The sequence below is a fragment of the Stereum hirsutum genome (genome assembly GCF_000264905.1).
Source record: "Stereum hirsutum FP-91666 SS1 unplaced genomic scaffold STEHIscaffold_8, whole genome shotgun sequence".
In the NCBI taxonomy this organism is placed as follows: domain Eukaryota; kingdom Fungi; phylum Basidiomycota; class Agaricomycetes; order Russulales; family Stereaceae; genus Stereum; species Stereum hirsutum.
This window is the reverse complement of record NW_006763138.1, coordinates 656,378-680,940: the sequence shown is the minus strand read 5'-3', so window position 1 is coordinate 680,940 and position 24,563 is coordinate 656,378. Positions and strand designations below refer to the sequence as shown.

Here is a 24,563-nt window from a genome sequence, read left to right as displayed (position 1 = left end):
AGAATAAAATCCGTCCAATCCCATCTTGTCCAGATCATAGTTAAAGTTCGGGCCTGCACCGTTATAAGCTGGCGACCTGCAGAAAGCGGTTTCGAATGTCGAAGGGAGCAGAGGGATCTCGAACGGAATGTCCGAATGATCTATGCGGCGCCGCCACTTGCGTGCTACGAAGAAAAGACAATAAGACTGAGAGCCCGAGGAAGAGTTCGCCCAGGTTACCTCAGCGTGGCGCGGTGTCCACTTTCGGCCCCCTCGGCGAGTCACAATTGTTTTCTTGCTCGCCGGTGAGAGTTGAGGGCTGATAGTTCTCGGAGATCAGATATATAGTCCTTCGGCACGGATAGGAATCGTACCTGAGTGGAATGAGAACGTAGATCAGGGAACCGGACCTCTCGCAAATCAGAGGACAAGGTCGCGGACCGCAGAGGCTGAGACCGAAGTGTATTCCGGATTTGGAAGGCACGCTCCCGGGGAACACAATAAGGCTGAGAGATCAGTTTCCACCTTGTCCCATATCCGCGGTGAAACGAGGCAATCGAAATGAAGATGATGCTCAAGTGTTCTAGTGTAGAACGGAGACGCAGGTTATAAAGGACAGTGACGCCTGGTACGCATTGTACGACACCGGAATCGTACCGAACAGCATGGATTCATATCTCGTTCATGTTGTTTACTTTCCTTAAATAGGCCTCAGAATACGTCAGCAGAGCTTGGCCTAGGATGAAGGAGATACACCCACGACATGTCCATGTCCCAAGGGTGCTCGAAACCCGATCAACAAAATATTTAAGAGGATTTAGCGAATAATAATGGAGCGACCCGACGATAACGTTACTAGGATTCACAAGATGGTCGATGATACCGTACACTGTCATACAAGAAAAAACGAAAACCACAGAGCCCACCACGACAATATTCCCGGGGGTATCAGTAAAATAAGCATGATACACTGTGTGGGAGGTAGGTAGGAGTCCATGATGAACACGACTGTCAACGTCAGAGGGTACCGGAGGAAGGGCTGTTCTGGAGAAGTGGCGTCCGCTCAGTGACTGAGGATGAGGTAGAGCGAGAGGGGAATGGAGACGTCGAAGATTCGGCAGGGTCTTCAACTGGGGTCGTTGGGCGTTGAAGGGGTTCCTCGGTTTGTGTGGTGGCATGGGTGCCTGGAGGTCGAGGCTGAGTCACGTCTGCTTTGCATACGGGGCACTAACGAAAAAGGTTACTATGTGTCCGCAAATATTGTCAGGGTGTAACTCACCAGCTTCTTCCGCTCAATCAACCACACGTCAACTTCGTCCAGATGGAATATGTGCTTGCAAGGCAAGACACGCACTCGATCTCCCTTGACGAACTCTTCTAGGCATATGGCACATTCCACCTGAGATTGGAACCAAGCGGGGTCCTCATCCTCTTCTATCTGCTGTGGGGGGACGCGATGAGATTCACCACGTTCGACAGCATCGTCGTCTCGAGAAGATGCGGGATCAAGGTCCTGGGCTGGAACGGTGCCGGCGTGTTTCTCCCAGCCTGTACCTGTCCAGACTCTCCAGGGAAGACTGTGAACGATATCTTCTGGAGCACGATCGCGTTGCGCCGCACGAGCGAGGCGGATGCGGTGGATGAGAAGCGTGAGGAACGTGAGAGAAGAAGGTACCAGGAGGAGAGTCAGGAATGTAAGCAGAGGACTATGAAGATAAATATGTACGTATGTTAAGCACCTCTGTATGTAGAACAAGATGTAATGACGTACGAGTACCACTGCCACGCAGAGAACTCGGAGCTAACAAGAAGTGAGAGGGTCTTGAGACCATTATGGGATGTATTGGAGGCAGCTATCAGAGCCGATAACTCCACGTAGTCCGAGTATTTGACGAAAGTCGCAGGGATCTTGACGTCCGACGAGTCCCCTGTGTGCACGCCATGAGCATGGACACTGGTATGAGCCACAGAAATGAACGCACCTGGGCTGTACATGTTCACCAGCGTGTCTGGGTTCCCACCGAAATCCGGATCATCTCCACCGACAACGACAGCCCTAGCACCTAAGCGCTGTGCTTCCCTGGCTTTGTCTACAAACTGGCACTGCCCCCTTTGCACCAAAGCAATCCAAGATTCTCCTTTCTCCGGTATATTATCGCCTAGGATACAGAGCTTGGGACATCCAAGGTTCGGCGATAGATGAGTATTGGGCAGGTTGAATGATGTAGTAGAGACATCGGAACCATGTATGCAGGGGGTCGTAAACGAGTTGAGAGGAATGACGTATCCGAGGAGAGGATCATTCAATTCTGCACCGAACGCTGCAGGCCTAGAGAGAAAAGTTACGGCGGGCGAGCGATCAACGATGGATACCATGGCGTCCTGGCCCCATGTCCAAAGCCATAGCCATCCACGATCTGCCTGGGTGGATGCCGTAGGTCTGTGAAGCCAGGCGAAGGGATGGGCGTAGGTGCCAGAGACGAAAGCGAGCAGGACTAGAGTAAGATTACGGTGGCCTAGTTGGTACATCCAAAGAGATTATGTTTGTCTGCGATGAGCGCGTCTGCGATGAGTGTGGGCAGGTCGTGCGTGGTTATGGTCGATGTCAAGTGAAGAGAAAGAGCACGCGGTGGCGACGTCTGAACCTTCCCGCCCGCGTCGCGTGCCACTTCCGGAATATCCCGCGTTCATCCTGCCTCTTCCGGCTCATGTGTTTCCGGACCAAGACCGTCGGGCTCAAGTCGAGCTTGCTCCAGAATGCATCAAGCATTCCACCCAACATGGCAAAGATCTACTGTCGCTCTTTCAGAAGAGAATAGCCCCTTAGCGAGCAGAGCTATGGGGAAACTTGCCATAGTGCAATGCTCACGGATACGGTTTCTTTTCATCTACAACCAGCATGCAAGAGACGATACACTGTGGACCCTCACTTAGACTACAAAATTTTCGTTGGTGACAGAATCGTCAGTGATATGGCAGTAGAACAGCAGTACGTTGGAGCATGTAGCGGACCTGAAGCACGGATATGAGCGGCAAGGTCCCAATAATGTGCTCATATTGGAAGCTCTGTCTCCATACGAACTGAAACCTGTACAGTTGAGCATTCAGGAACTACGATGCTGGCAAATACGATGAAAGTGCATCCTAAAGTAAAATTTGGGCAAGGCAGTAGGAAGTCTCAACAGCGCACGCGTAAAGCGTGTTCGTCAAAAACAAGAGTTCGAGTCGCGGACTACAAGATACCACCCCACACGCGATCAGCCTGTAGTCCACCAGCAAAACGAGACAGGAGCTTAAGCACACCATATCAATGGCTCAGAATCTTTCTCCCCTTCGCCTTCCTCCTCGCCAAAATCTTCCTTCCATTCACAGTTCTCTTCCTCGTCAAAAACCCATGCTTGTTCTTCCTCTTCCGCTGAGAAGGCTGGTATTCCGTACCGAACGTCCTATGTCGCACTTGTTGCTGTCCTGGCGGCGTAAAAACTGGCGCAGGTGCTGCTGACCGCGAGAGAAGGGATAAGATGGAGGTACCGAGTAGTGAAGGGCCCGAAGGGGCGAATGAGGCAGCACGGGTAGAGAATGTATGGCTAGTTGTGGTGATGGAAGGTGTGCGAGGTGCTATACGAGATGCTGCAGCCGGTAGGGAAGCATTGCGAAGAGATATACGGAGGAGATTGAGGGGTATGCGTGGCATGATTGCTCGACCTCAGCAAAAAATGGTCACCGAAGCACTTGAGAGATTGAAAGTTCGGTGAAGGTTTGAGCAGAGGCAGGCAGAGGCGCGTTTACGTGGCGCGGCGAAGTCCGGAAGGAACCGTGAGCACCTTCAAGCGAACCCGGGCCACAGTTGGCTTTCACCACAGTCCCGCCTTCCCACCTTGGTTACCCGTCCGCTCATGAACTCGAACTCCTGCTGTAAGCATCATAAAATCTCATGCGCTAGAAGACAGGGGAATAACAGCACTGTGAAGGATAGCAACGGTGGAGTCTTTCTTCTCCGCGAGGGTCGCGCGGTGTCTTTTGTTCTTGTTGGCTGAGTAAGGCTTTGATGCTGCTTTCTTGCTTTGACCCTAGACGGCCTGGTGCTCTGAACGTTCTCGATCTGTCTGTACGTATACGAAAACATGAGCATGAAAACTGCCCAGTCATGCGATATGCGTTCTCACCATCTCCGAGGGTGATGTCTTCTTGCGAAAGCATTCGCTACGTGATAAGTTTGAGCGTACATGGACCTTAGGCGTGCCCACAGAGCATCAGACAGTAGTGTAGGACTATCAGCTGCTATCAGCTAGTGAGGCGGTGCCTCAGGTTCTTTTAATACTTTACTCAGCATGCGCAAAAGAACTGCTCACTCAGCAACTTGGAATTGGGGCCAGAATGCTAAAAAGCCAGGCATATTTCTCGTCTCAGGATGCATTATAAATCCCTCTCTGTGCCATTCAGACCACCAGCACTACCATGACCTCTTTCTACCCCGATATCGCTCCTCCCGTTTCTGGGCTCGCCAAATATCGCACACTCTCGCCGCTATGTGGCCTCCGTGTCTCACCAGTGTGAGTTCAGTCTCGTGTCCTCATTGCCTTTACTGTCCAGGCCATTTGACACTCACTCTGATTCCGACTCAAGTCAGCTTGGTGCGGCGAACATAGGCGACAAGTGGGCTGCGATGGGATACGGGTCCATGGACAAAGAGGCAAGCTTCAAGCTTCTCGATGCCTACTTTGATCTCGGTGGAAACTTCATTGATACCGCTAATGACTAGTAAGTGTTGTTGGCGACTCTGTGTCTCCAGATCTTACGACGATTGTGCGCTAAATACGACCACCTTTTCTGCAACTTGTAGTCAGGAAGGGTCCTCCGAAGAGTTCATTGGCGAGTGGATGGAAAAGCGCGGCAATCGCGACCAGATCATCCTGGCGACAAAGGTAGTACACTGTGGCAAATCCTCTTTATTACCAACACTCACGTCGTTGATATGTGCTGTAGTATACCTGCAACTACAAGCGCCATATAGAGTCCCCGCATAAAATCACCTTCGTCGGCAACAATGTCAAATCAATGCATGTCTCCGTCGAAGCATCTCTCAAGAAGCTCAAAACGTCTTACGTTGATATTCTTTATCTGCATTGGTGGGACTGGGCTTCCGGTGTTGAGGAAGTCATGAACGGTCTGCATAACTTGGTCACTGCAGGCAAGGTTCTGTACCTGGTATGTTTCTATGTCTTTTGAGCTATGGTATATATTCTGATTCCTTGTAACCGTGTCCCTTTTCTCGCAGGGTGTCTCTGTAAGTTTACCCTGCGCTTTATCGATCCTTGCATTTTAAATACACTCTGACAGATATATGTCACCAGGATACCCCCGCCTGGGTCGTTTCTCAAGCTAATCAGTACGCTCGGGATCACGGAAAGACTCCATTTGTCATCTATCAAGGGCAATGGAACATCATGAAAAGGGATTTTGAAAGGGAGATCATACCGATGGCCAGGTCCCTGGGTTCGTGTTGTTTGTTTCCTCTTGAGCGAAGTGTCCCAGTTCCTCTCATTCCAGTTCCGCCCTTATCAAACTTTTGAACATCTATTGATCTTACATTCACCCACAGGCCTTGCCCTCGCTCCGTGGGACGTTCTTTGTGGAGGCAAGATCCGCACGGATGCTGAAGAAGCTCGTCGTAAAGAGTCGGGTGAGAAGGGACGAACGATATTCAGCCCAGAATGGGAGAGAACTGAAGACGAAAAGAAGATCTCCGGTGTTCTTGAAGAAGTGGGCAGGGAGGTTGGCGTTGGCGATAATGTGCAGGCCGGTATGTGCTCATACAGAGCATACGTGGCGGCTGGATACTAATAAATACCTCTAGTTGCAATTGCATATTTGATGCACAAGACTCCTTACGTGTTCCCTGTCCTCGGTACGTTCCTTGCACACATTTCGAGCTGCCATCCATTACTCACGAGCTTGGATGACGAAGGTGGGCGGAAGATTGAACACCTCAAAGCCAACATCAAGGCCTTGGATATCGCTTTGACCGGGGACCAGATCAAGCGTCTCGAGGGTGTTCTTCCATTTGACCTTGGCTTCCCCGGAAATATGGTGGTATGTGTACAGTCAACATTCTATATTCATACCTTCCCGATACTAACTCGGGGCGGCGATGGCATTCAACAGGGTGTTGGGTCAAGTGTGAGCGGGATACTGCAGGGTCAAGCGGCTAGTAATCTCGATGTTTGGCCTTTGCCCGGCGTCATTAAGCCTATGGCTCAGTGAGCTTCCCAGGCCTGTGGTAACAGTGTCCCGAATATGCCCATTTACAGATATTTACTGAAAACTTGACGCTATGTGCTCTGCTGTGATGAGGAATTCCGCCGACCTTTTCGATCTCGTCGATAAAGTTTATGATGTTGGGTTAGTTCTGTTTAGAGAACTTCGGCATCATTGCCTTCCGATCACGAGACCTGTACAGCCGAAGATATCAGCGGTATCCAGTACACGCTATCTCCATAGACTGCACTCAGAAGCTACTAGATGAAGGACTTGACTAGTGGGAAGTATGAGAGGTCAGATCCAGGGACAGAGACGGGGTGCGAACGACGTAAGTAGTACTTACTGCGAGACGCTTCTCAACGGGAAGCTGCTAGGGTTGTAGAATGTCGGCGTGCTCATGATACCGAAGCCGATACAAGGAACACTCGGGCTCTGATACGGTATTGAGGGAAAAGAGCTGTAGGCATGACGTACTGCTCCAGAGAAAAGACATGGACGGGTCGAGAGTGCTCGGAGCCTAACTTAGCATGTTGTCCGGTTAAATATTCCGGAAAGAGAGGTGGATTTCGTAGAAGACAGTTCGCCGAGAGACCTAAAGAGAATGTGCCCGACTGATAAATGAGTGGTGAGGCTGAAAACGGCAGAAAATGTGGATCACCAACACGTCAATTGTGGCTCCCAGACAAAACTGAGGTGGGTCGAGTCTGACAACGAGGGAAAGTCTTCGATTCAGAAGCACACGAGGAGGAGAGCAAAGATCGCCTGTCTTGATGTTGACAAGACAGAAAAAGTAGTCAGTTTATAGAGCAACCAAGTCGAGGAGCTATAAGTCAACCCGAATGAGGCCTATCTTAGTTTGTGGGGAACCTGCCCGCAGCCCGGGGAGATGGCGCTCGCTTGAAATAGTTGGACGGCGATTGTTGCTTTTCTCTTTCAACTTGAAGGCTTGACATGAGCTCGACATGAGCTTCTCTCCGACTTTCGTTATCCGGTGCCCCTGTTTCTGCCACAGATCCTTTACAGTCGATACTCGGACCTATGTGGATACTATGATCGATAGGGTCGTTCTTTTTCAGCACTATATAAACAGGAGAGTTCGCAGGTTGGTCACATTCGCTGGTATTCATCTCTCGAAAGTTTTTCTCGTTTGTATCGTCACTTCCAATTGATCGCACCACCATGTCTGCTTTCTACCCTGGCATCGCTCCTCCCGCTTCAAAGCTCGCCAAATACCGCACGCTCTCGCCGCTATGTGGCCTTCGCGTCTCGCCGATGTGAGTTCATTCGCTCGTGCACGTCATGGCCATTGTTAATTGATTGATTCTCAATTTGAACCCGATTGAAGTCAACTTGGTGCGATGAGCATTGGCGATAAATGGGCTGCAAAGGGCATGGGCTCGATGGACAAAGAGTCTAGCTTCAAACTTCTCGACGCTTACTTCGGTCTTGGTGGAAACTTCATCGATACTGCTAATGCCTAGTAAGTGTTGCTGGTGAATCTCTGCTCAGAACGCTCACTAAGGCTTCACGCTCAATGTTACCCTTTCTACCTGCGCATTGTAGTCAGGATGAATCCTCCGAAGAGTTCCTTGGAGAGTGGATGGAGAGCCGCGGCAACCGTGACCAAATCGTACTAGCCACCAAGGTAGTCCATTGCGGCCAAGTTTTTCTTGTTACCAAACGCTCATGACAACCCTATGTGCTGCAGTATACCTCGAACTTCAAGCGTCACATAGAGTCTCCGCACAAAATCACCTTCGTCGGCAATAATGTCAAGTCGATGAACATCTCGGTCGAAGCATCTTTGAAGAAGCTTAGAACGTCTTATATCGACATCCTTTACTTGCATTGGTGGGATTGGGCCTCTGGCGTTGAAGAGGTTATGAACGGTCTGCATAATTTGGTCGCTGCAGGCAAGGTTTGTTACCTGGTATGTCACTGTTGCTCATTCTGTTCGACAATAACCTATATGTTCTAACCTCTTGCTATCATTCATTACGACTCTTTGTCTCTCAGGGTGTTTCTGTAAGCTTGCACTTGACCGTATGACTACCTCGTATTCCTCCGTCCTGACGATCCGATGACCTAGGATACACCCGCATGGATTGTATCGCAAGCGAACCAGTATGCCAGAGACCACGGAAAGACTCCATTTGTCATCTATCAAGGGCAATGGAACATTATGAAGAGGTCTTTTGAAAGGGAGATCATACCGATGGCCAGGACCCTGGGTTCGTGTTGTTTGTCCCCTCTTGAGCGAACTCTTCCAGTTTCTCTGCCCTCATCAAATTTGTGGACAAATACTAATCCAACCTTAATGCACAGGCCTTGCCCTCGCCCCGTGGGATGTCCTTGGCGCAGGCAAGATTCGCACGGATGCTGAAGAAGCTCGCCGTAGAGAGTCGGGCGAGAAGGGACGAATGATCTTCGGTCCAGAATGGGAGAGGACTGCGGACGAAAAGAAGGTCTGCGCTGTCCTCGAAGAAGTGGGTAAGGAGGTTGGCGTTGGCGACAATGTCCAGGCCGGTATGTTATTATACAGAGCATACGAGCGATTGTAAATTGACAAGGACATCTAGTTGCGATCGCATACTTGATGCAGAAAACGCCTTACGTGTTCCCTATCCTCGGTATGTTTCTTGCACGCATTTCGAGCTACCGTCCCTTACTCACGAGCTTGGATGATGAAGGTGGACGGAAGATCGAACACCTCGAAGCCAACATCAAGGCCTTAGATATCGCTTTGACCGGGGACCAGATCAAGCGTCTCGAGGGTGTCCTTCCATTTGACATTGGGTTCCCCGGGACTATGGTGGTACGTAGACAACCCGTCAGCATTCTATCTACCGACACTGACTGGGGGCGGCGATGACATTCAACAGGGTGTTGGTACAAGCGTGAGTGGGTTGTTGCAGGGTCAAGCGTCTTGTCATCTGGACGTTTGGCCTTTGCCCGCTGTCATCAAGCCTACGGCGCAGTGAGCCCTTCAGGCTGTCTCGATGCTGAAAGAGTTTTGTATGAAGCCGTCCGTCCTTCCAATGTAGTTGATAGTATTAATTTCGGCCAAGTCAGTGTAGACAGTGTTGATATGCGCATACTAGTGATTGTTTACGAATCCTTCGCACTGGCAATTGCACATCGATGTCTGCGTCCTTGATCACCGACAACTCCATTGAGGTATACCCTGTGCAATTCCGTAAAGTGAACAGCTCAAAGGCAACGATGGAGGATACGATTGACATAGATTGTGCTTATAGCAGTAAGTAGTCTGGGTCAGGCGTGTAAGTGGGAGTGGGAGTAACTTCAACGGAGTAATAAGACAGGAAGTGCGACCAGCCAAGGCAATACAGCTAGACGACCGGTAATTCTGATCACAGATAGCGATGTTCGGGATAAGAAAAGATGTCGCGAAGCAGCTAGTATATGCTCAGACTTGTGACAAGAAACAGCATAAGAGTACGAATGGCAAGGATAGAATGATATACAGGGTATATCAACCGTGTAAGAGACACAAGAGACGGATAGCACAAACAAAGGGCTAAAGACAAAGGAAGAAGATGGAGCATACGAGAAGCAAAGATAGATATGCGCTAGAGCAACTATGTATCATGCCATGATGTACAAGTGTACGCAAGGCTACCAAGCAATCAAGCCACCAAAAAACCCAGATGTGATGCATATGTGATAGAAATCGAGAGATTTGACAGGTAAATCATAAAGGAACAACAGACAGTGACGTACGTTTATATGCAGTCCGCGAAAGATTGATAAAAACGCGCCTGCGCAAAAAGAGAAAAATATATGACGTCTACGAGCGGCGTTTGCAGGCACAGGCCATCGACTTAGACCTTCACGGGCTTTCCTCCATTCTGCTGAGCAGCCATCTTCGCGGCTCTCAACATCGCACTCTTGTTCTGCCTTGGTGCCATCGTTGGAGCCTGCAAGCTCGATGGTCTGGGTCTGGGCTTGGCTGGCGATGGCGAAGCAGCAGCGCCATTCGAGCCGTTGACAGCGGGCGATTTTTCCGACTTTTCCGACGTAGGTGTGGAAGCCGCGGAGACGCGAGGTTGAGTAGACGTTCTGGAAGTCGGAGGACGATTCTTTGACTGGGATAACGATGCGGCCGGCGTGGACGTAGAAGTTCGCGAAGGGGCACGACGGACCGCTGGAGGGGTAGATACAGAAGACGCGGGGGGAGTGGAGCGCACTTGGGACTGGGAGGACGCAGGGCGAGAGGTGGATGCGCCAAGATCGTTCTGTGACGTTGACCGGGACAAAGAACGAGAGGAATGTTCGCGGACTGTGCGTAGGACGTGAGTACGCGTGACTGAAGGGAGATAATTGAGGAAACTAGCACGGCGGGGAGAATGACTTACACATAAACGAGGAAGGGGGGGCGCGTTCTGCATCCTTCTGCGCCCGTAACGCCGCACTCTTGTTCAAGCGTGGGGCCATCGTCGGGGCTTTCGTGCTGGCCACCGCGATGCTTTCCCTCCTCTTATGCCCAGGCACGCCTTCAAACATAGCCTTGAGGTCCGCCTTCTCCTTATTCGCAACCATATCCAGTGATTGTCTCCTCGCCTTACTTGGTGACTCCACGGGTGTCTGGCCCAGCCGGAGGGCTGCAGCACGAGTCATGCGGGGCACTAGAGCGGGAGGTGCAGTAGAGGCCACGGCGATAGATCCAGATCGTTTGTGGCCCGGAACATCCATAAACATCTGCTTGAGGGCTTCCTTCGTGGGTGCGACGCGCACTTTACGGTCACTAGATTCAGTAATGATACCGGCTCGTAAATCCGCTGCGCGACTCGAACGGGGTGCAATACTAGGTTTGTCGTGTGTGTTGGGAATAACACGAGCTTTGAAACCTCCGCTGCTTGTACGCACGACGCCAGGAGGTGTGGCACTGGCCCCGGACCTAGATGTAGAATCTCGACGAAGGGCGCTAGCCACGCTGCTCGTGATACTACGCATTGAGCCCCCATTGAGGTCCAGTAAGGTGGGATCTGTAATGTCGCCTGAGAAGTCCTCGGTGGCGGGGAAGGGTGGCGAAGAGGCAAACAGGGATGCGATTTGTATCTCTGCGGTGGCAGCATCTGGAGAGCCCATCACGGCGTTTTGCTCGGGGGATAGACCGTAAAGCGCGCGAAGGGAGTGAGGAGATAACTTTCTGGCGACGGACGGGTTGGGGTCGCCCATAATAGTGTGCCATCTGCGTCGGGTGTACTCTTGTTGGTGCAAAGAACGAAACGACGAGAAGCCCAAGTACTCACACTTCAATAGCCCGGCGACGCTCGAGAACATAAACCCAGACAGGACCCCTAGTGATGAGGTCGTGGTATGAGTCAGTGAGAGGGACTAGAGAGTGATATGTAAACTACGTACTCAGCGAACGACGCGGCGTCGTCACCAAACAGCTCAAAGAGAGTATCGGGATCCGTCTCAACGTCAAACTCCATCTGACGTTCCTTGACGATCTACATACATAATTTAGTGACGAGTGTTCTACTCCAAACGTAACGGATTGAGAGTGAGACTGACCTCGAATTGAGCCTCTGTGATACGAGCCTCGATATCGAATCTGTGGTCGAGCGCATGGTTCTTGAGAATGGCGACAGTTCTCGTCGGAAGAGCCATAGGGGACTTTGGTGGCGATAGTAGCAGCGCGGCGGACGGTGAAGGACGAGGCGACGTCGGACTGAGACCTCCGTTCTGACTGGCGGCCTGTTGCGCAGCTTCGATATCTGGGGAAAGATATTGTGCAGAAGACGGCTCTTGATCGGCGCTAAGACCAATTATAGGTCGCTGGTCCTGCGTAAGTGTTGAAGTCACGGAGTGCTCTCCTTCTTCGCCCTCCAATGTGAGCTCTGACAAGGAGAGGTCGGCCTGATTCGGAATATGCAGCTGTTCCGGTATGTGCTGAGTGTCGGGAAGAGGAGAGCCGGGAACCGAAGATGCCGACATATTGACAAGATATACGCGGTAGAGATGCCCTTTGTTTTACCTCAGGTTTGAGCTTCGGCAGCCGTCGAATTCGGGATACAACCGTTGCAGTGCGGCAATGGCTAGCACCTCCGGCTGTGGGTGCTATGGAAACAATAAAGCGCAAAGCACGGCAAGAAAATAGAGGCGAATATAGAGGATAGTAATAGCCTGTGCTGGTTTGAAAGAATGTAAGGTGGGGGTGAAGGGAATAGATAGATGGAGTATCGACAAAGTGGTTTCTGACTGAGCCCAACCACGTCGTGCGGCCTGTGGTGACCTTCCCAATGACCCCGGCCACCGTGCAATATACCCTGTGCCTGTTGCTAGGTCTCAGATGAACTGTGTAGTGAATTTGAGCCATATCCATAAATAATCCGATCAACTGGCTGGAGTGTACTCCATGTAAACTCCTTAAAACTGAGAAGTTCTATCCATCGCAAAATTAGCTCTTCAACAATTCTTGACGCTTTGAACCGCTTTGACGGTGTTGATATGGGCGGTGTATTAGGGGTACCGCTCCCACGTGTTTCCTTGACAACGACGACGGCATAGCGGCTCGCTTAGTTTCCCTCCCAAGTTCAACCCACGTTCAACCTGGCCCGATCGCAGAATGTGTGCTGCCGCTTTCACTATTTGCGAGCTCTAGACACGGTTCAACGCAGATAAAAGTACTTTTGAGCAGGGATGGGCTTCAAAAATATCTTTTGAAAAGTCGAATGCTCGGTACATATACAAAAACTGCACGCTACGACAATGCAACAAGCACCTCATCCTCTCGTATCCTGCAATTTTCCCCTCAATCTTCTGGTGTTCTACTAAACATACACAACTTTTGCGCCATCGCCTTACTCCTCATCGTTCCCAGCATACGTATGGAACCACCGGAAAACCTCGTAGTGCCACTTCAAGCTGTTACATGGAATAAAGTCAGCGAATGTTCCGAGAGGAGACGTCGGACAGACAGCATAAACGTACCTGTTGCCGGGGTTTAGCACCCAATGGTTCTCATCCGGGAAGACTACAAGGCGGGCTGGGACATTTCGCCTGCAAAAGTATACATGATTGTATCAGGAACGGTGAGGCTACATGTTCTTGCGTTAACGGTCACGCACTGTTTTAGAGCGTGGAACGCCCCGATGCCTTCCGTATCGGGGAGTCTGAAATCCTTGCTGCCATGAATGATGAGTTGGGGCGTCGACCAGTGGTTGACGAAGTTTCTTGGGTTGTATTTCTCGATGATCGCACGAGCTCGAGGTTCGTGTGGCACGCCACCCCATTCGTGTATGTTCTATTGAAGTTTCACGGATAAGTATGTGGATCACCTCATAAGAGTGAGCGGAGAAAGAAAAGTCGACATACGAAGAAGAGCTCGTCGGTGGAATACCCGTTATACAGAGCATCAAAGACACCATCGTGGCATACGAGAGCCTTAAAGCCGAAGCCGAACTCAGGATGCCCTTGGATCCAGCTATTCAACCTCGAAAATTAGCACAGCAGATTTATACAATCAGAAGAAACAACTGTGGGCGTACTTGATGGCATAGCCGCCCCAACTAGCACCAGCCGCGACGGCACGCTCCTGGTCGATCTCAGGATACTTGTTTAGTATGTACTTCCAACCCTTCTGTAGATCCTCGAATGGTCTGCCTCCCCAATTTTCGGCGATAGCGTCTGTGAAGTCTTGCCCGAATGAAGTAGATCCAGCTGTGGCAAACTAGATTAGAGAGCGTACACACAAACTATAATGACCACTGTGAACCGTACTGGGGTTGATGGCGACGGTGAAGTACCCCTGCTGGGCAAACACTTCCGGATTCCACCTCGTAGACCACTGATCTTCCCATGCGCCCTGTGGTCCGCCGTGTATCAGCAACACGACCGGCCACTTCTTCTTCGCGCCCTCCTTAAACCCCTTCGGCTTGATAGTCCAACCCTGTACTGTTGCACCCTCTGCGCCTTCAAAAGTGAATTCTTCTGGAGCGATGATATCCTTGCCCTCTAGGTCTTTCTCAGTAAACTTCGTGATCTGTTCGGGGTCGCTCTTCCACGTCGAGGTCAAATCACCCTTCTCAAGATCCTTGAGTCCGCGAATGATGTAAACGTCGTTGGGGCCAGTGATGGACGAGAGAGTGTAGATGAGACGACCGCCTTTGAGGACTTTTAAGCCAGAAGCGGCACCAGAAGAGGTGAGTGGGCGAGGATGGGTGTAATGTGGCGGTAGGGAGGGGTGTTTCGTGGATGAAGAAGGGGTGGCGGGAACGGGGAGCACGAAGACTTTGTTACGTGCGTGGTCAGCTGCAGTGAGATATAGGAAGGAGTCGTCTTCAGAGAACTGGCCGACGCAATATATTAGTCTGTGGCGCACTGATTACATGGTGAATTATGGCTCACAGTAAGGGCGTCGGGCGAGCGATCCCATGGCTGGGTAAGTGTGAAGCGGACGTCCTTGCTCAAGTCGTAGATGACTATCTTCGCACTAGCAGGACCCAACTCAGAGAGGGAAAAGAGAGGCTAATAGAGGGTGATGAAGGCGGCGTACCGGTCGGCCTCGTAACCATCCTCGTCCATCTCCGTCCATGCAACTTTGTCGCCAGAACGACTGAAGACCGGGGCATGCGTAGCACCTTGCTCACCAGAGGTGAGCTCACGAGGCTTACCGCCACTGAAGTCCACGAGATAAATCTACACAATCCGTTCGATCGAATGCATCAATGTAAGTGCAGCAGCACGCACATTTTGTCTTGTGTGTGATGCCTCAGGAAGTTTTGGGTCCTTGGCGGTATAGACGATAGAGTGGCCAGAGATGTCAAAGTCGTCCGTTCCTCCAAAGGGTTCCACGGGCGAGTGCTTATGCAGCAACTACTCGTCAAAATGAGTACGGACCAGAGTAAGAAGAAGACGTACGTGTCCTGTTCCCTGTAGAGCATTCACCCATTCATCTCCCAGTTCCCATTTCTCGTTCTTCCCTACAGCGAGTTTGACGGTAAAGAGGCTGGTTTTCTTCGGTCCAGTCCACGTATCCCAGTGCCTCTCATAACCTTCATCGTACACGAAGGCGGTGTTGCCCCTATTCGCGTAAGCCTCATCATTGTCCTTCACCTTGGTCAAGTTTCCATCGTCGTAAACATAATCCGAAAACACGAGCGTTCCGGTGGACGAGGAGTAGCGGAAGTTTGTGGCAGAGGTGGTGGGAAATGTGCCGACGAGAACAGGGGGTTCAGGGGTAAGCTGAGAGTCTGGTTCGGTTGTGAATTTGACGGAGATAGCGTAGAGAGAAGCGGCCTTGTCGCCTTCATTGGTGACAACATGTCCAACTGTCTTCGAGTCAAGCCAGAAGGCTTCCCCTCCGTGTGTGAGAGGAATCTGGAGAGGTTGAATCGTGGATTCCAAAGGCGCGATGTAGATCGACTTGTTGTTCCTTGCCACACGCGTCAGCATAGTACGCATAAATATATGGTGGCCTGGAACTCGCAACTTACTTTTTATCCTCAAAGGAGTACTTCGAGACCGGAACGAGGACGAGATCGCCATCAGGGTTAGCCAGGCCAGTACCGGGTCGGGCGAGCTCGATGAGGTCCTTAGGTGTGAAGACATCGGCTCCAGCCTTGAAGTTGAACTCCTTGGTCGAAGTCATCGGATGGACGTTGGGAACGAATGGTGGTCTGGTTAATAGCCAAGGAAGCTGGGCTGCGAGCCCAAAGACAGGGAGGCGAGGGAACCACATTGCACCTCAAGGTTCTGGGTACAAATGAAGACGGTCACACGCACTCCGTTCGCATGACCGTATCAGCGTGGCAAGACTGTCTAAACGTATTTAAGGAAACGCGAGCTATGGCGTTTTCGCTCCTCATACCACCCGCGAATCAGGCAACTGATTTGAGTCCACTGCCAATACAACTAAATACTATCAGGTGATAGACACCGCACAACATAAATCGGGGCACTCGCTGGTCGACACCTATTCGCTGCATCCATATCCTCGTTATTCCTCTCCTGCTTTTCCAGACGTGCCATAAATCGAGTTACCAAACACGTGCGGAACTAATCAATAAAACAAGGACCACTGTCGACCACTCTTGGACGCGTTGACTAACGAACGAGGGCCGGAGGTTAGCAATCCACTGAGTACATGATACGACATAGATATCAGACTGCATCGACGAATGTCACAACTCACCAGAACATTGTGGCCTCGCAATCGAAGTAGCTTCCCCATCATCCTATGAGAATGTTAGGGGCGATACCTTCAAACATGGAGGCATGTTCGTTGCTGATTTGGCATCGTCGAAACACCAGAGTCTGAAGATTGTGGGCCTGCGCCACAAGACGAAGCGCGGTGGCAACGCTTTGGAGCTCCTGCGAGAGGTCAACCTGTGGCTGGAGATGCCCAAGTGTCACTGTGTCCTTCATAGGGCGTACTCCAATGAAGTGGATGCTCGTCAGACGAGGAAGGACGGCGCTTGATGCTAATGCTCCTAGCTTTTCGCGATGGCCGATGAAGCCGTCAAAACGTAGTTTCTCCACTGTCTGGAACTTGTTCAGAATTTCAGCGCAGGCTGCGATGCTTAGCGGGGACATGGGAAGTGGGAAGCTGCGCAAGGTACGTATCCACCGAAGCTCGGTAAGACGGCTGAGGTCAAGGTTGGGTAACACTGCGTCAAGTGAGTGTACGAGCGTCTTTATATCCGCATTCGATGTCCCAGGTGTGGGCAGTGGTTGTGGACCAGCCTGCTGGGCGACAACGAACAGTTGCAGTGCCAATCGGGGTCGCTGCTCGTCTCTCTCCTCCTTGTCCCAACAATTGATGTGCAGGCACCCTACGCTGCTGGAGAAGAACGACAGCTCGATGGTCTCGACCGGTTTGAGAGGAGCAGCAGGGAAGACGAGTGTGGATATCCCATCGGCCCAACGTGCTTGATGCTCTTCCCCACGTAAATCGAGGAGATATTTCATGATGGCAGTGGAAGGAATGGATAGGTGTCTTGTGAGCAGGATGGTATCATTCAAATTCCCCGATAAGTGTAGAACCGATAGTCGAGGGAGATGTACGCGTGTGGTGTCATGCATGGTGTCTTTCAGAAAGTATGCTCGCTGCGGAGAGTTGCGGTTCGTGAAGGGAAAACCGAGGGTTAGCGTCTCCAGCTGATGCATGTTCCGCAACGCCTCGAGGGTGTCCGAAAGGGATGTCGTAGAATTGGGAATGGACGCTGATCCGTGAGGTTGCGTTATTAACGTCAAGTCAACGAGCCCACGAAGAATAGGCGAGGTCCACAATGTTTCGTGCGTTAATGGGCCCCTGATAGTCAGATTCCGCAGAGAAGGTGAACATCTCCCAAGCAGGTCTTCAGGAAGGTGCAAAGGCGCGTCGGAAGGTAGCGCTGGCGTTATATGCAACACCAAAGTATCTAAACATGGAGCTGCTCGTCGCAATAAACCCTCAACTTTTTGAGAATAATCGGTTGTGAGAATGTCTAGAATGAGATGCCGTGGCTGTTTATCAAGGAATATGTGGTGGGTGATGAAGTCCAGATTTTTCAAAGGTGACATCTCTGTTAGCGGTTCACGCAACCGACGGTGATCGTAGTTCCATCCAGGGCGTTGAACAATGGTGAGAGCCATATTCTTTGACCGATCGATCATCTCGTGCATCCAGGACTTGTTTCCCATCCAAAGGGTGGTCCATAGTCCTGGATGTTCTAATGCCACTTCCCGCCAACTCCGACAAACATGAGAGGCGGCGATGAGGGATAATGTGGCCGATGTTATATCGTGGGTGATACCGCCATAAGTCTGGTCTTGGTAGCTCTCTAGCGTGATCACCGGGAGGAGGTGACTAAAAATTGACGCGAGAAGTTCTGACGGAAGTTGGGTGATGAGGAGCTGAGTATTGCGACGAGCGCTGATGTCCTGAATGTATGCATGGGCCAAGGCAATCTCGTCATCGCAAGTCTGAATTATGCTCTGGGACTTTTCATTGTTGTTGAAGATCGGAGGGATTCTCGTGTCCCTCAATCCTCGCCAAAAGTCTGACCTATGGTGATCAAGTATAGGTTCAGTCTTCAGAGTTACCGAGCATATCGTGTATCGTGCCACGATGATCAGCATATATGCTCACCGAGCTAGATCAGACGTCATATCAGATCGACAGCTAAGGTGAGAAACGTTTCTCGAGCGAGCAGAACTGATTGACCACGCTGAAAGATGGCAATTACAACGTCAATATGGGTATCACAATCATGACTGATATGCAGAATATAACGAACGAAACGGTTCAAAAGCGACTTACATAGCACTCGCAACGTACTTTGACAGCCTAACTACCGAAGGTTACGCTAGGAGCCTATCTAGCTTAGAAGGTATTCTGTTGTATAACGAGCTAGAGTTTGCAAGATTGACCGCACAATTGGTGACTGTCGTAGCGGAGAACTTCGGGTTGAATATGACGTTGAGCCCATCAAGTTGTTTGGCTTTGCTTGTACGGGCAGCGCCACCGCAATGTCTTCGTCAAGGTGCCTTGTTTGGCCGAAAACATGAACATAAACCTAGCATTCATCAAACACAACGTGCACGAAGAGTTGAGGTACTAGAAGGATGGAATAAATCGGATCCTGAAACAAACAAGACCCCGAGGACAATACAGCAGCGAGAAACAAACAAACACGGTGATACACTCTACTCAACAACCTCCTCCTCGATCTGCTCGATAACCTCATCAATCCATACCTCGATCTCTTCTCTCTCCTCTTTCTCCTGTTGCTTCCCAGTTGGTTCCACCTTCTTGCCCTTGGAACGTCGTACCTCCGCCACCTCCTCCAAACAACGCACGCGCCATGCGTTCCATTCATCCACCAAACGCTTCCTCTGCGCAATCAATTCCGCGCTGACAGTGCTCTCCTCAGCCGCATCCTCCTCGTCGAACTGTCGACTATACTCGCGGAGATTCTTGCGGATCAAGCGCTTCTGCTCCTTCGTAAGTAGTGACGGGGGACGAGGGCGCCACAGGAACTGTTTGAACCGGTCAAGGATAAGCTTCTCAATTTCCTGACCACGGAAGTCCCAGATCGCGTATCCGTTCTCAAGCTATATAGATAATTTTAGCACGATGCTGGTGAATCTAGACTGAATACAGGGACGCACCGTGTGTGTCCAGGCACTGGCAGCGGTGGCGAGGTAACGACCACTGGGGTCCCATTCTACGTCGGTTACACCGTAATGGTCATTGATGCCTAGCTGTTGGATGCCGGCGCCCCACTCCTCCTTCGAAGGACCTTCCTTGCGACCGGTATCATCTTGATTGTAATCCAGATCCCAGAATTCGAGCTCAGACTTTGATGACGATCCAACGGTCGCAAGAACGACGTGGCGCCCACGCGGTGACCAGCGGATCGTGTTAGTTGTCCGTCCCGGCAGAGTTCCTGATAACAAAAGGGTTAATATCATTTCAGGTAAAGTATCCAGAAGTCGAGCTTACGAAGGAGCTTGAAGTCGTTCTTGGTACGGTCGAGTTGGTAGAAGCTCACATCTGTCTTGATGGTGATACCAGGACCAGGATTGCCAAGATTTGGGTCATTACTCGATACGATGGCAAAGCGGTCGCCCTTCGGCTCCCAAGAGAAGTCGGTGACGGTGTCTAAGTTATCACCGGAATTAGCTTTAAGCCCGTGAGGTGACATGGGAGGGTAGGCGTACCCTTCAACTCAACAACTTCGACAGGGAAATCCTTTTCGCGAACCTGGAAGATCTCCAAGTTGCAGAAGATGGACTTCTTCGTCTTAGTGTGACGATCAACCCTGACGCAAAGGAAGTCGCCTTGATTTTGCCAGTAAAGTTTACACTGTCAGAAAATATATGAGCGTCTATATACTTTCGAAGATCGCAGCTCTCTTACCTCGGTGACGTTGAACAAGTTCTTTTGGCGAAGAATATTGCGACCAGGGAAGTTGAGCACGGTGACGCGGGCGGGCTGATTGGCGACCTCTGGTGTCCAGTACGCCAACATGTTCTCCTTGGCCTTCTTCGCGCCCTTCCCACCAACCGCCGCCTTCTCAACGTCCTCCTTATCCTTCTCCCCAAGCGGACACCACTCAAAGTCCACCACACCCTCAATCTTCAAACTCTTCTTACCTTGCAAACCCATGCTCGGCAATTCATACACACTGATCTGCTGGCTTGGAGTGACCCTGGCGACGAACTTGTCGTCGGCACTCCACTTGAGCGCAGGCCATGCCATCTGCTTCTTGGGGCCGTCGCTCTCGGGGATCAAACTGGGGAAGGTACGAAGGAGGTTGCCGGTCTTGATGTCCCAGACGGCGATGTTGTTTCCCTCATCTTCTGGAGAGAAATATGTAGGGCCCTGGGGGGCGCCCTCAGCTACGACGATAGGATCATGCGACCAGGTTACGAGGTATTGTTCACAGGGAGAGAAGTCGATGAGGCGGACGAGTGGATGGGCGAAACGCTGGAGTGGCTCCCATGAAGGACCACCCCAGAGACGAATACCTTGACGGTGGAGGGTGGCGAGGTAAGTTCCAAGGGGCGACCAAGAGACATACAATTCTGTCCAAGCCTGTCGTCGATTATAAGGCTACACCGCCGATCTGTGAAGAGGATATAATGACGGACCGTCTTTGAATATGCGACCTCGCTCTGAGACGGCTTTCCATGCCAATGGATCTCAACCTCATCGCCGCGATAGGTGACATACTGATCACGTCCTTGTGGGTCCGCCAGCCAAGCACGAAGATGTTCCTGCCACACCCCGTTTTATTAATTTCGCTGAAATCGATAAAATCACACAGGACACTCACCTTAGCTTTATAAGACTCGCGTTGAGGCTCATGATACGTCTCATCCAAATTGGCGAACTTTTCGATGTCCGTGAAACGGTTGACGCGGAAAGTGTGCTTGGTGTCAAATGGGTGGCCGTGCATCTCGTTCAAAGCAAATGTTGCCTCATCGGCCGTGCGGAATTCCAAGAAAGCAAATCTGGATGGATATCAGTTTCGGAAACAATTGACAGATAATTGTAGGCATACGAACCCGCGACTTTTGTTCGCAGCGTCATCCCATGGTACAGAGATGGCGTCAGGTTTGATCGAAGCGCCTTTCCTCGTGAACTCCTTCGCAATCTTCGCTACAAGCTTCTCAAGCTTGCCCTTGTCAATGACGGGGATTCCATCCACGACCAAAATGTTGTCAAAGCCTTCCTCCAGGCTGACTTGGTATCTTGAAAACAAGATGTAAACGCGCAATCAGGGCTGAGGTCAGCGATGGATTAGACAGAATACGTACTTTGCTTCAATATCGCTGTAATCGATTTCTTCGTCGAAATCGACATGGCCGTTTGGAGCCGCCATTTTCGTCGATGTTTTGCGGTAGGGAGAAGTCGACGAGGGGCTTTTTGGGTGCGAGTGTGGCAATTTTGTGGGTGAGGACGGCAAAAGATTGAATTGGAAACACCACCAATGGCAGGGGCCCGCGAGATCCCGATGGGCCGTGTGGCACTGTTTTGATGTGGCGCCTGTGCGATGACCTCGATACAGTACTAATTTCTTTACGGACTGCGAGGGGTAAGACAGGGGGCAATTCTGAAGTACTGTAGGATGTAGGGTAGCTAGCTTCTTTGCTATCTTGAGTTACGATGTAGCACGCATGTAGCTCGAGTGACACCTTACCTACTTCGCATCTGGACCAGCACATCGCACCAGTACATCGTAAAAATAAGAATTGTGCAAGATCCTATCCAACCGAGCTCCTGTCCATGAATATTTGATAGTAAGCAATTACACGCTGCCTATATATAACGAGTGGGTCTACTGTAATATGGTACGACAGCGATGTAGAGAAGATTCCGTAACAATGTCCAGTGGAAATGATTGCGATAGTTGAGTATAAATAGTGGGCCGCGTTAGGCGAAGCCGTTATAGATGAGAGCAATGAGCGAACATGACACTACAAGAGAGGAAAGGAGTGGCGAGAGACAACCAAACACCTATACAATCTCGACCCCAAAAAATGAAATGAAACAACTGACTGATGTTTTTCATCCCCAGTGTTATACGACACTGGCAGTCCAGGCTTAGTGACGCGGGTGTTGTTGGTCCCATGGGCTCTGGTACGGCCTTTGCTCCATCTCATAACCCTGCCCGTAGTTCTGCCCTTGCATCCCGTACGCATTTTCCCCAGGTGGTGTCGGGTCATGCAGTTGCTGATAGGCAGGCGGTCCCCCAAATGCACCCAGATTACTCCTGATGCTACGACCGCGCGGCCCGACATCGGATCTCCACCCTGGCCCTCCTGGAGCGTAGCCAGCGGTGCCGACGGCGCCATACGTCCCTCTCGAGCTACGGCCCCTGCACGACCTCCAAATCATAGCAAGCAGACCGAGTAGGAATAAACCTGCTGCGATGGACCCGGCGATGATGACATATGTCCTGTGCTCGTCGAGCCAGCTCTTTACGGAGTTGTCGTCGTCGTCGTCGCCGTCAACGGGGTTGCCGGAGGATAAAGGCGTGTCAGAAAGCGTTTCATCTCCGGTGGTGTCAACGCCGTCCAGACGGACGGAGACGAAATCGGAGTGGGCAGAGTCGTCGCCCGTGCCGTTTGTCACGCTGAGGAGCTGGACGTAGGGGTCAGAGGTGATAGTCGCATCCTCGAGGAAATCGCCATAATTGATCAACAAATACGCATTACGAACTGGCTCGTAACAATCAGCTCGAAGGCCGAGACCAGTTGATGGGGAAAGGAAGACGCACGGAAGGACATGCCAAGGATCACATCGTAGCTGCTCGATGCGGCAGTCGTTATGGGCTGGAACGCTCCGACACAGTACTTTGTACCATTCTCGCTGGAGCTGATCAAGCCGTCCATGAGTGTATCCAATGGATGCACGGGGTAACGTTGGCCGCCAATAAGGAATGTTAGGTTGACCTCAGTCGTACACGGAAGGGTCCAGACTGGACCACCAGTGCTAGTGAAGTTTTGGAACAGAGCGCCCTCGAAACGGCCGTAAATCCAGTCCGCAACAGTCCTACGAGCGATATGTTCAGAAGACTGGGTTCGAAGATGAAGAGCGGGGAAGGTACACACTGTGGGACTTGGGGTAACGAGAAACCAGTATCGAACACGGCCGTGAGCTGTTTCTTGTTTGACGTTCCGGACACTCCAGTCGTGACATTGATGGGCTCTCCGTCGGGTCCCAAAATGCCATTTTCGTCCAGGAGGATCTGCCAATGTTGCCCCGTAGAACTCGAGGCCGAGGTGACTTCCACCTTTGGTTGACTAGTGACATTATCGTATCCGGAGATGATCTCGCCAATGGTAATATCACCGGGGAACGTATCGTCTGGGTCATCCGAACGGCCGAGGAGAACAGAGATGTAGTTGGAGGTGGAGGTATTTTGATTAAAGATACGATCCACGACCGCTGCGCCAGAGGACTTCGAGCCCAATGCTGAATACACTTGAGAACCTGAGTTCGGACCGAGGCCAATCAAGCCTTCGCCAGAAGGATTGTCGGACGAAGCCGTTACCTCGACTGCAGGGCTGTGCATAAGAACATAGGACAACACGATGTATAGCTATTTCACGTACTGAAGGCTTGGTCTGATACAGTGTACCCAGCGAATGTCAACGAAGCAGTTTTAACGGGGCCTGCAGAATAATGAACAAGTCAGACGGAGAGAACTGAGGGGAGAATGTAGCGTGACGACGAAGCGATGCATCAGAACGCGGTGAAGCGCGCGAGTCCCGCAGCAAGGCGCCACTAGCTCGCAACGAGACTAACCTTCGACCTCGCCAATGGCATATGAGACAGAGGCGTCCTCGCCTGTATCCTCAGCATCGGACACGGTGCCCGCCACGTACAAGTCGGAACTGCATAGAGTATTGGAGTGAGCCACTGTCCAGCATCGCGTGATGATAGAAATATACCGACCTGCCAGTATCGATAAGTACTTTAAATGAGCTACTTCCCAGCGTGATATTGGTGTAGTAATCGATGTTATTTCCGTTTGTCAAGCCAGAAAGGTGGTCCCTCTTGGAGAGCGAGTCTGACGACGCGACAGGGTTTCGTGAGCTAAGCTCGCCGCGGACCTTCAAGTGGACGGCAGCAACATGGCTTGCAGAGGCAAGAAGAGCGGCGACGAGGATAGAACGCGGGGTGAAGGTCATGAAGGGAGGGAAGGGAAGAGTAAGAGGCTGTGGACGCAGACAAGGGCTTATTTGTGCGAGGCGCCCACATCCTATTTGTCACCGTCTGCCATCAACCCGACCCCGCGCAGTGCCTTGCATTGCCTTTTCAACATGCCCGTCTGACAATTCACATACATGCATTACAA

The 24,563-nt window shown here is 51.2% G+C and overlaps 9 protein-coding genes across 9 annotated transcripts; 2 read left to right on the top strand and 7 right to left on the bottom strand.

Moving 5' to 3' along the window:
* Positions 1 to 996: 996 nt before the first annotated feature.
* On the bottom strand, positions 997 to 2,508 carry STEHIDRAFT_58731 (uncharacterized protein; the record flags this gene model as incomplete). Its single annotated transcript, XM_007304572.1, has 4 exons — positions 997 to 1,206; positions 1,259 to 1,685; positions 1,751 to 1,907; positions 1,962 to 2,508. The coding sequence occupies 4 exons, from the start codon at positions 2,506 to 2,508 to the stop codon at positions 997 to 999; spliced, it is 1,341 nt and encodes a 446-aa protein (XP_007304634.1).
* Positions 2,509 to 3,286: 778 nt separating this feature from the next.
* STEHIDRAFT_24776 (uncharacterized protein) lies at positions 3,287 to 3,442 on the bottom strand (the record flags this gene model as incomplete). The annotated part of the gene is made up of 1 exon (XM_007304504.2): positions 3,287 to 3,442. A coding segment is annotated over one exon (156 nt), but the record flags the coding sequence as incomplete, so codon positions are not given.
* Positions 3,443 to 4,413: 971 nt separating this feature from the next.
* On the top strand, positions 4,414 to 6,440 carry STEHIDRAFT_139764 (Aldo/keto reductase). The gene is made up of 10 exons (XM_007304782.1): positions 4,414 to 4,532; positions 4,606 to 4,740; positions 4,823 to 4,904; positions 4,966 to 5,187; positions 5,258 to 5,266; positions 5,334 to 5,475; positions 5,582 to 5,782; positions 5,837 to 5,887; positions 5,948 to 6,072; positions 6,145 to 6,440. The coding sequence occupies exons 1-10, from the start codon at positions 4,438 to 4,440 to the stop codon at positions 6,241 to 6,243; spliced, it is 1,161 nt and encodes a 386-aa protein (XP_007304844.1). The 5' UTR covers positions 4,414 to 4,437; the 3' UTR covers positions 6,244 to 6,440.
* Positions 6,441 to 7,355: 915 nt separating this feature from the next.
* On the top strand, positions 7,356 to 9,390 carry STEHIDRAFT_147509 (Aldo/keto reductase). The gene is made up of 10 exons (XM_007304781.1): positions 7,356 to 7,514; positions 7,586 to 7,720; positions 7,804 to 7,885; positions 7,949 to 8,170; positions 8,257 to 8,265; positions 8,330 to 8,471; positions 8,566 to 8,766; positions 8,820 to 8,870; positions 8,931 to 9,055; positions 9,123 to 9,390. Exons 1-10 carry the CDS (start codon positions 7,420 to 7,422, stop codon positions 9,219 to 9,221), a joined length of 1,161 nt encoding a protein of 386 aa, XP_007304843.1. The 5' UTR covers positions 7,356 to 7,419; the 3' UTR covers positions 9,222 to 9,390.
* Positions 9,391 to 9,464: 74 nt separating this feature from the next.
* Positions 9,465 to 12,423, bottom strand: STEHIDRAFT_80045 (uncharacterized protein). The gene is made up of 5 exons (XM_007304612.1): positions 11,782 to 12,423; positions 11,626 to 11,717; positions 11,514 to 11,561; positions 10,617 to 11,452; positions 9,465 to 10,540 (listed from the first exon to the last, which is right to left on the bottom strand). The coding sequence occupies exons 1-5, from the start codon at positions 12,202 to 12,204 to the stop codon at positions 10,083 to 10,085; spliced, it is 1,857 nt and encodes a 618-aa protein (XP_007304674.1). The 5' UTR covers positions 12,205 to 12,423; the 3' UTR covers positions 9,465 to 10,082.
* A 647-nt stretch (positions 12,424 to 13,070) lies between these two features.
* STEHIDRAFT_58138 (alpha/beta-hydrolase) lies at positions 13,071 to 15,859 on the bottom strand (the record flags this gene model as incomplete). Its single annotated transcript, XM_007304529.1, has 11 exons — positions 13,071 to 13,134; positions 13,201 to 13,269; positions 13,338 to 13,513; positions 13,585 to 13,693; positions 13,758 to 13,929; positions 13,990 to 14,557; positions 14,617 to 14,701; positions 14,765 to 14,907; positions 14,959 to 15,072; positions 15,130 to 15,643; positions 15,705 to 15,859. 11 exons carry the CDS (start codon positions 15,857 to 15,859, stop codon positions 13,071 to 13,073), a joined length of 2,169 nt encoding a protein of 722 aa, XP_007304591.1.
* Positions 15,860 to 16,109: 250 nt separating this feature from the next.
* Positions 16,110 to 18,623, bottom strand: STEHIDRAFT_168960 (uncharacterized protein). The gene is made up of 4 exons (XM_007304780.1): positions 18,512 to 18,623; positions 18,341 to 18,419; positions 16,403 to 18,256; positions 16,110 to 16,314 (listed from the first exon to the last, which is right to left on the bottom strand). Exons 2-3 carry the CDS (start codon positions 18,358 to 18,360, stop codon positions 16,441 to 16,443), a joined length of 1,836 nt encoding a protein of 611 aa, XP_007304842.1. The 5' UTR covers positions 18,361 to 18,419; positions 18,512 to 18,623; the 3' UTR covers positions 16,110 to 16,314; positions 16,403 to 16,440.
* Positions 18,624 to 18,755: 132 nt separating this feature from the next.
* On the bottom strand, positions 18,756 to 21,644 carry STEHIDRAFT_80040 (translation initiation factor eIF-3b). The gene is made up of 9 exons (XM_007304611.1): positions 21,517 to 21,644; positions 21,265 to 21,450; positions 21,033 to 21,210; positions 20,848 to 20,973; positions 20,114 to 20,791; positions 19,915 to 20,059; positions 19,697 to 19,855; positions 19,363 to 19,640; positions 18,756 to 19,305 (listed from the first exon to the last, which is right to left on the bottom strand). The coding sequence occupies exons 1-9, from the start codon at positions 21,579 to 21,581 to the stop codon at positions 18,898 to 18,900; spliced, it is 2,223 nt and encodes a 740-aa protein (XP_007304673.1). The 5' UTR covers positions 21,582 to 21,644; the 3' UTR covers positions 18,756 to 18,897.
* A 294-nt stretch (positions 21,645 to 21,938) lies between these two features.
* Positions 21,939 to 24,409, bottom strand: STEHIDRAFT_147504 (acid protease). Its single transcript, XM_007304779.1, has 6 exons — positions 24,161 to 24,409; positions 24,011 to 24,099; positions 23,818 to 23,877; positions 23,314 to 23,761; positions 22,980 to 23,254; positions 21,939 to 22,920 (listed from the first exon to the last, which is right to left on the bottom strand). Exons 1-6 carry the CDS (start codon positions 24,394 to 24,396, stop codon positions 22,304 to 22,306), a joined length of 1,725 nt encoding a protein of 574 aa, XP_007304841.1. The 5' UTR covers positions 24,397 to 24,409; the 3' UTR covers positions 21,939 to 22,303.
* Between the last annotated feature and the right edge of the window lie 154 nt (positions 24,410 to 24,563).

Coding starts and splice junctions, on each gene's coding strand:
- STEHIDRAFT_80045 (XM_007304612.1), bottom strand. CDS start 12,204: ATGTCGGCATCTTCGGTTCCCGGCTCTCCTCTTCCCGACACTCAGCAC. Junction 11,562..11,625: donor GACGCCGCGTCGTTCGCTGA/GTACGTAGTTTA, acceptor CCTCATCACTAG/GGGTCCTGTCTGGGTTTATG. Junction 11,453..11,513: donor CGTCGCCGGGCTATTGAAGT/GTGAGTACTTGG, acceptor CACCCGACGCAG/ATGGCACACTATTATGGGCG.
- STEHIDRAFT_168960 (XM_007304780.1), bottom strand. CDS start 18,360: ATGACGTCTGATCTAGCTCG. Junction 18,257..18,340: donor ATGACGTCTGATCTAGCTCG/GTGAGCATATAT, acceptor TGATCACCATAG/GTCAGACTTTTGGCGAGGAT.
- STEHIDRAFT_80040 (XM_007304611.1), bottom strand. CDS start 21,581: ATGGCGGCTCCAAACGGCCATGTCGATTTCGACGAAGAAATCGATTAC. Junction 21,211..21,264: donor GCTGCGAACAAAAGTCGCGG/GTTCGTATGCCT, acceptor ATATCCATCCAG/ATTTGCTTTCTTGGAATTCC. Junction 20,792..20,847: donor AGGTCGCATATTCAAAGACG/GTCCGTCATTAT, acceptor AATCGACGACAG/GCTTGGACAGAATTGTATGT.
- STEHIDRAFT_139764 (XM_007304782.1), top strand. CDS start 4,438: ATGACCTCTTTCTACCCCGATATCGCTCCTCCCGTTTCTGGGCTCGCC. Junction 5,783..5,836: donor TGGCGATAATGTGCAGGCCG/GTATGTGCTCAT, acceptor AAATACCTCTAG/TTGCAATTGCATATTTGATG. Junction 6,073..6,144: donor GCTTCCCCGGAAATATGGTG/GTATGTGTACAG, acceptor GGCATTCAACAG/GGTGTTGGGTCAAGTGTGAG.
- STEHIDRAFT_147509 (XM_007304781.1), top strand. CDS start 7,420: ATGTCTGCTTTCTACCCTGGCATCGCTCCTCCCGCTTCAAAGCTCGCC. Junction 7,515..7,585: donor GGCCTTCGCGTCTCGCCGAT/GTGAGTTCATTC, acceptor ACCCGATTGAAG/TCAACTTGGTGCGATGAGCA. Junction 7,886..7,948: donor AAATCGTACTAGCCACCAAG/GTAGTCCATTGC, acceptor TATGTGCTGCAG/TATACCTCGAACTTCAAGCG.
- STEHIDRAFT_147504 (XM_007304779.1), bottom strand. CDS start 24,396: ATGACCTTCACCCCGCGTTCTATCCTCGTCGCCGCTCTTCTTGCCTCT. Junction 24,100..24,160: donor GTACTTATCGATACTGGCAG/GTCGGTATATTT, acceptor TACTCTATGCAG/TTCCGACTTGTACGTGGCGG. Junction 23,762..23,817: donor TGTATCAGACCAAGCCTTCA/GTACGTGAAATA, acceptor ACAGCCCTGCAG/TCGAGGTAACGGCTTCGTCC.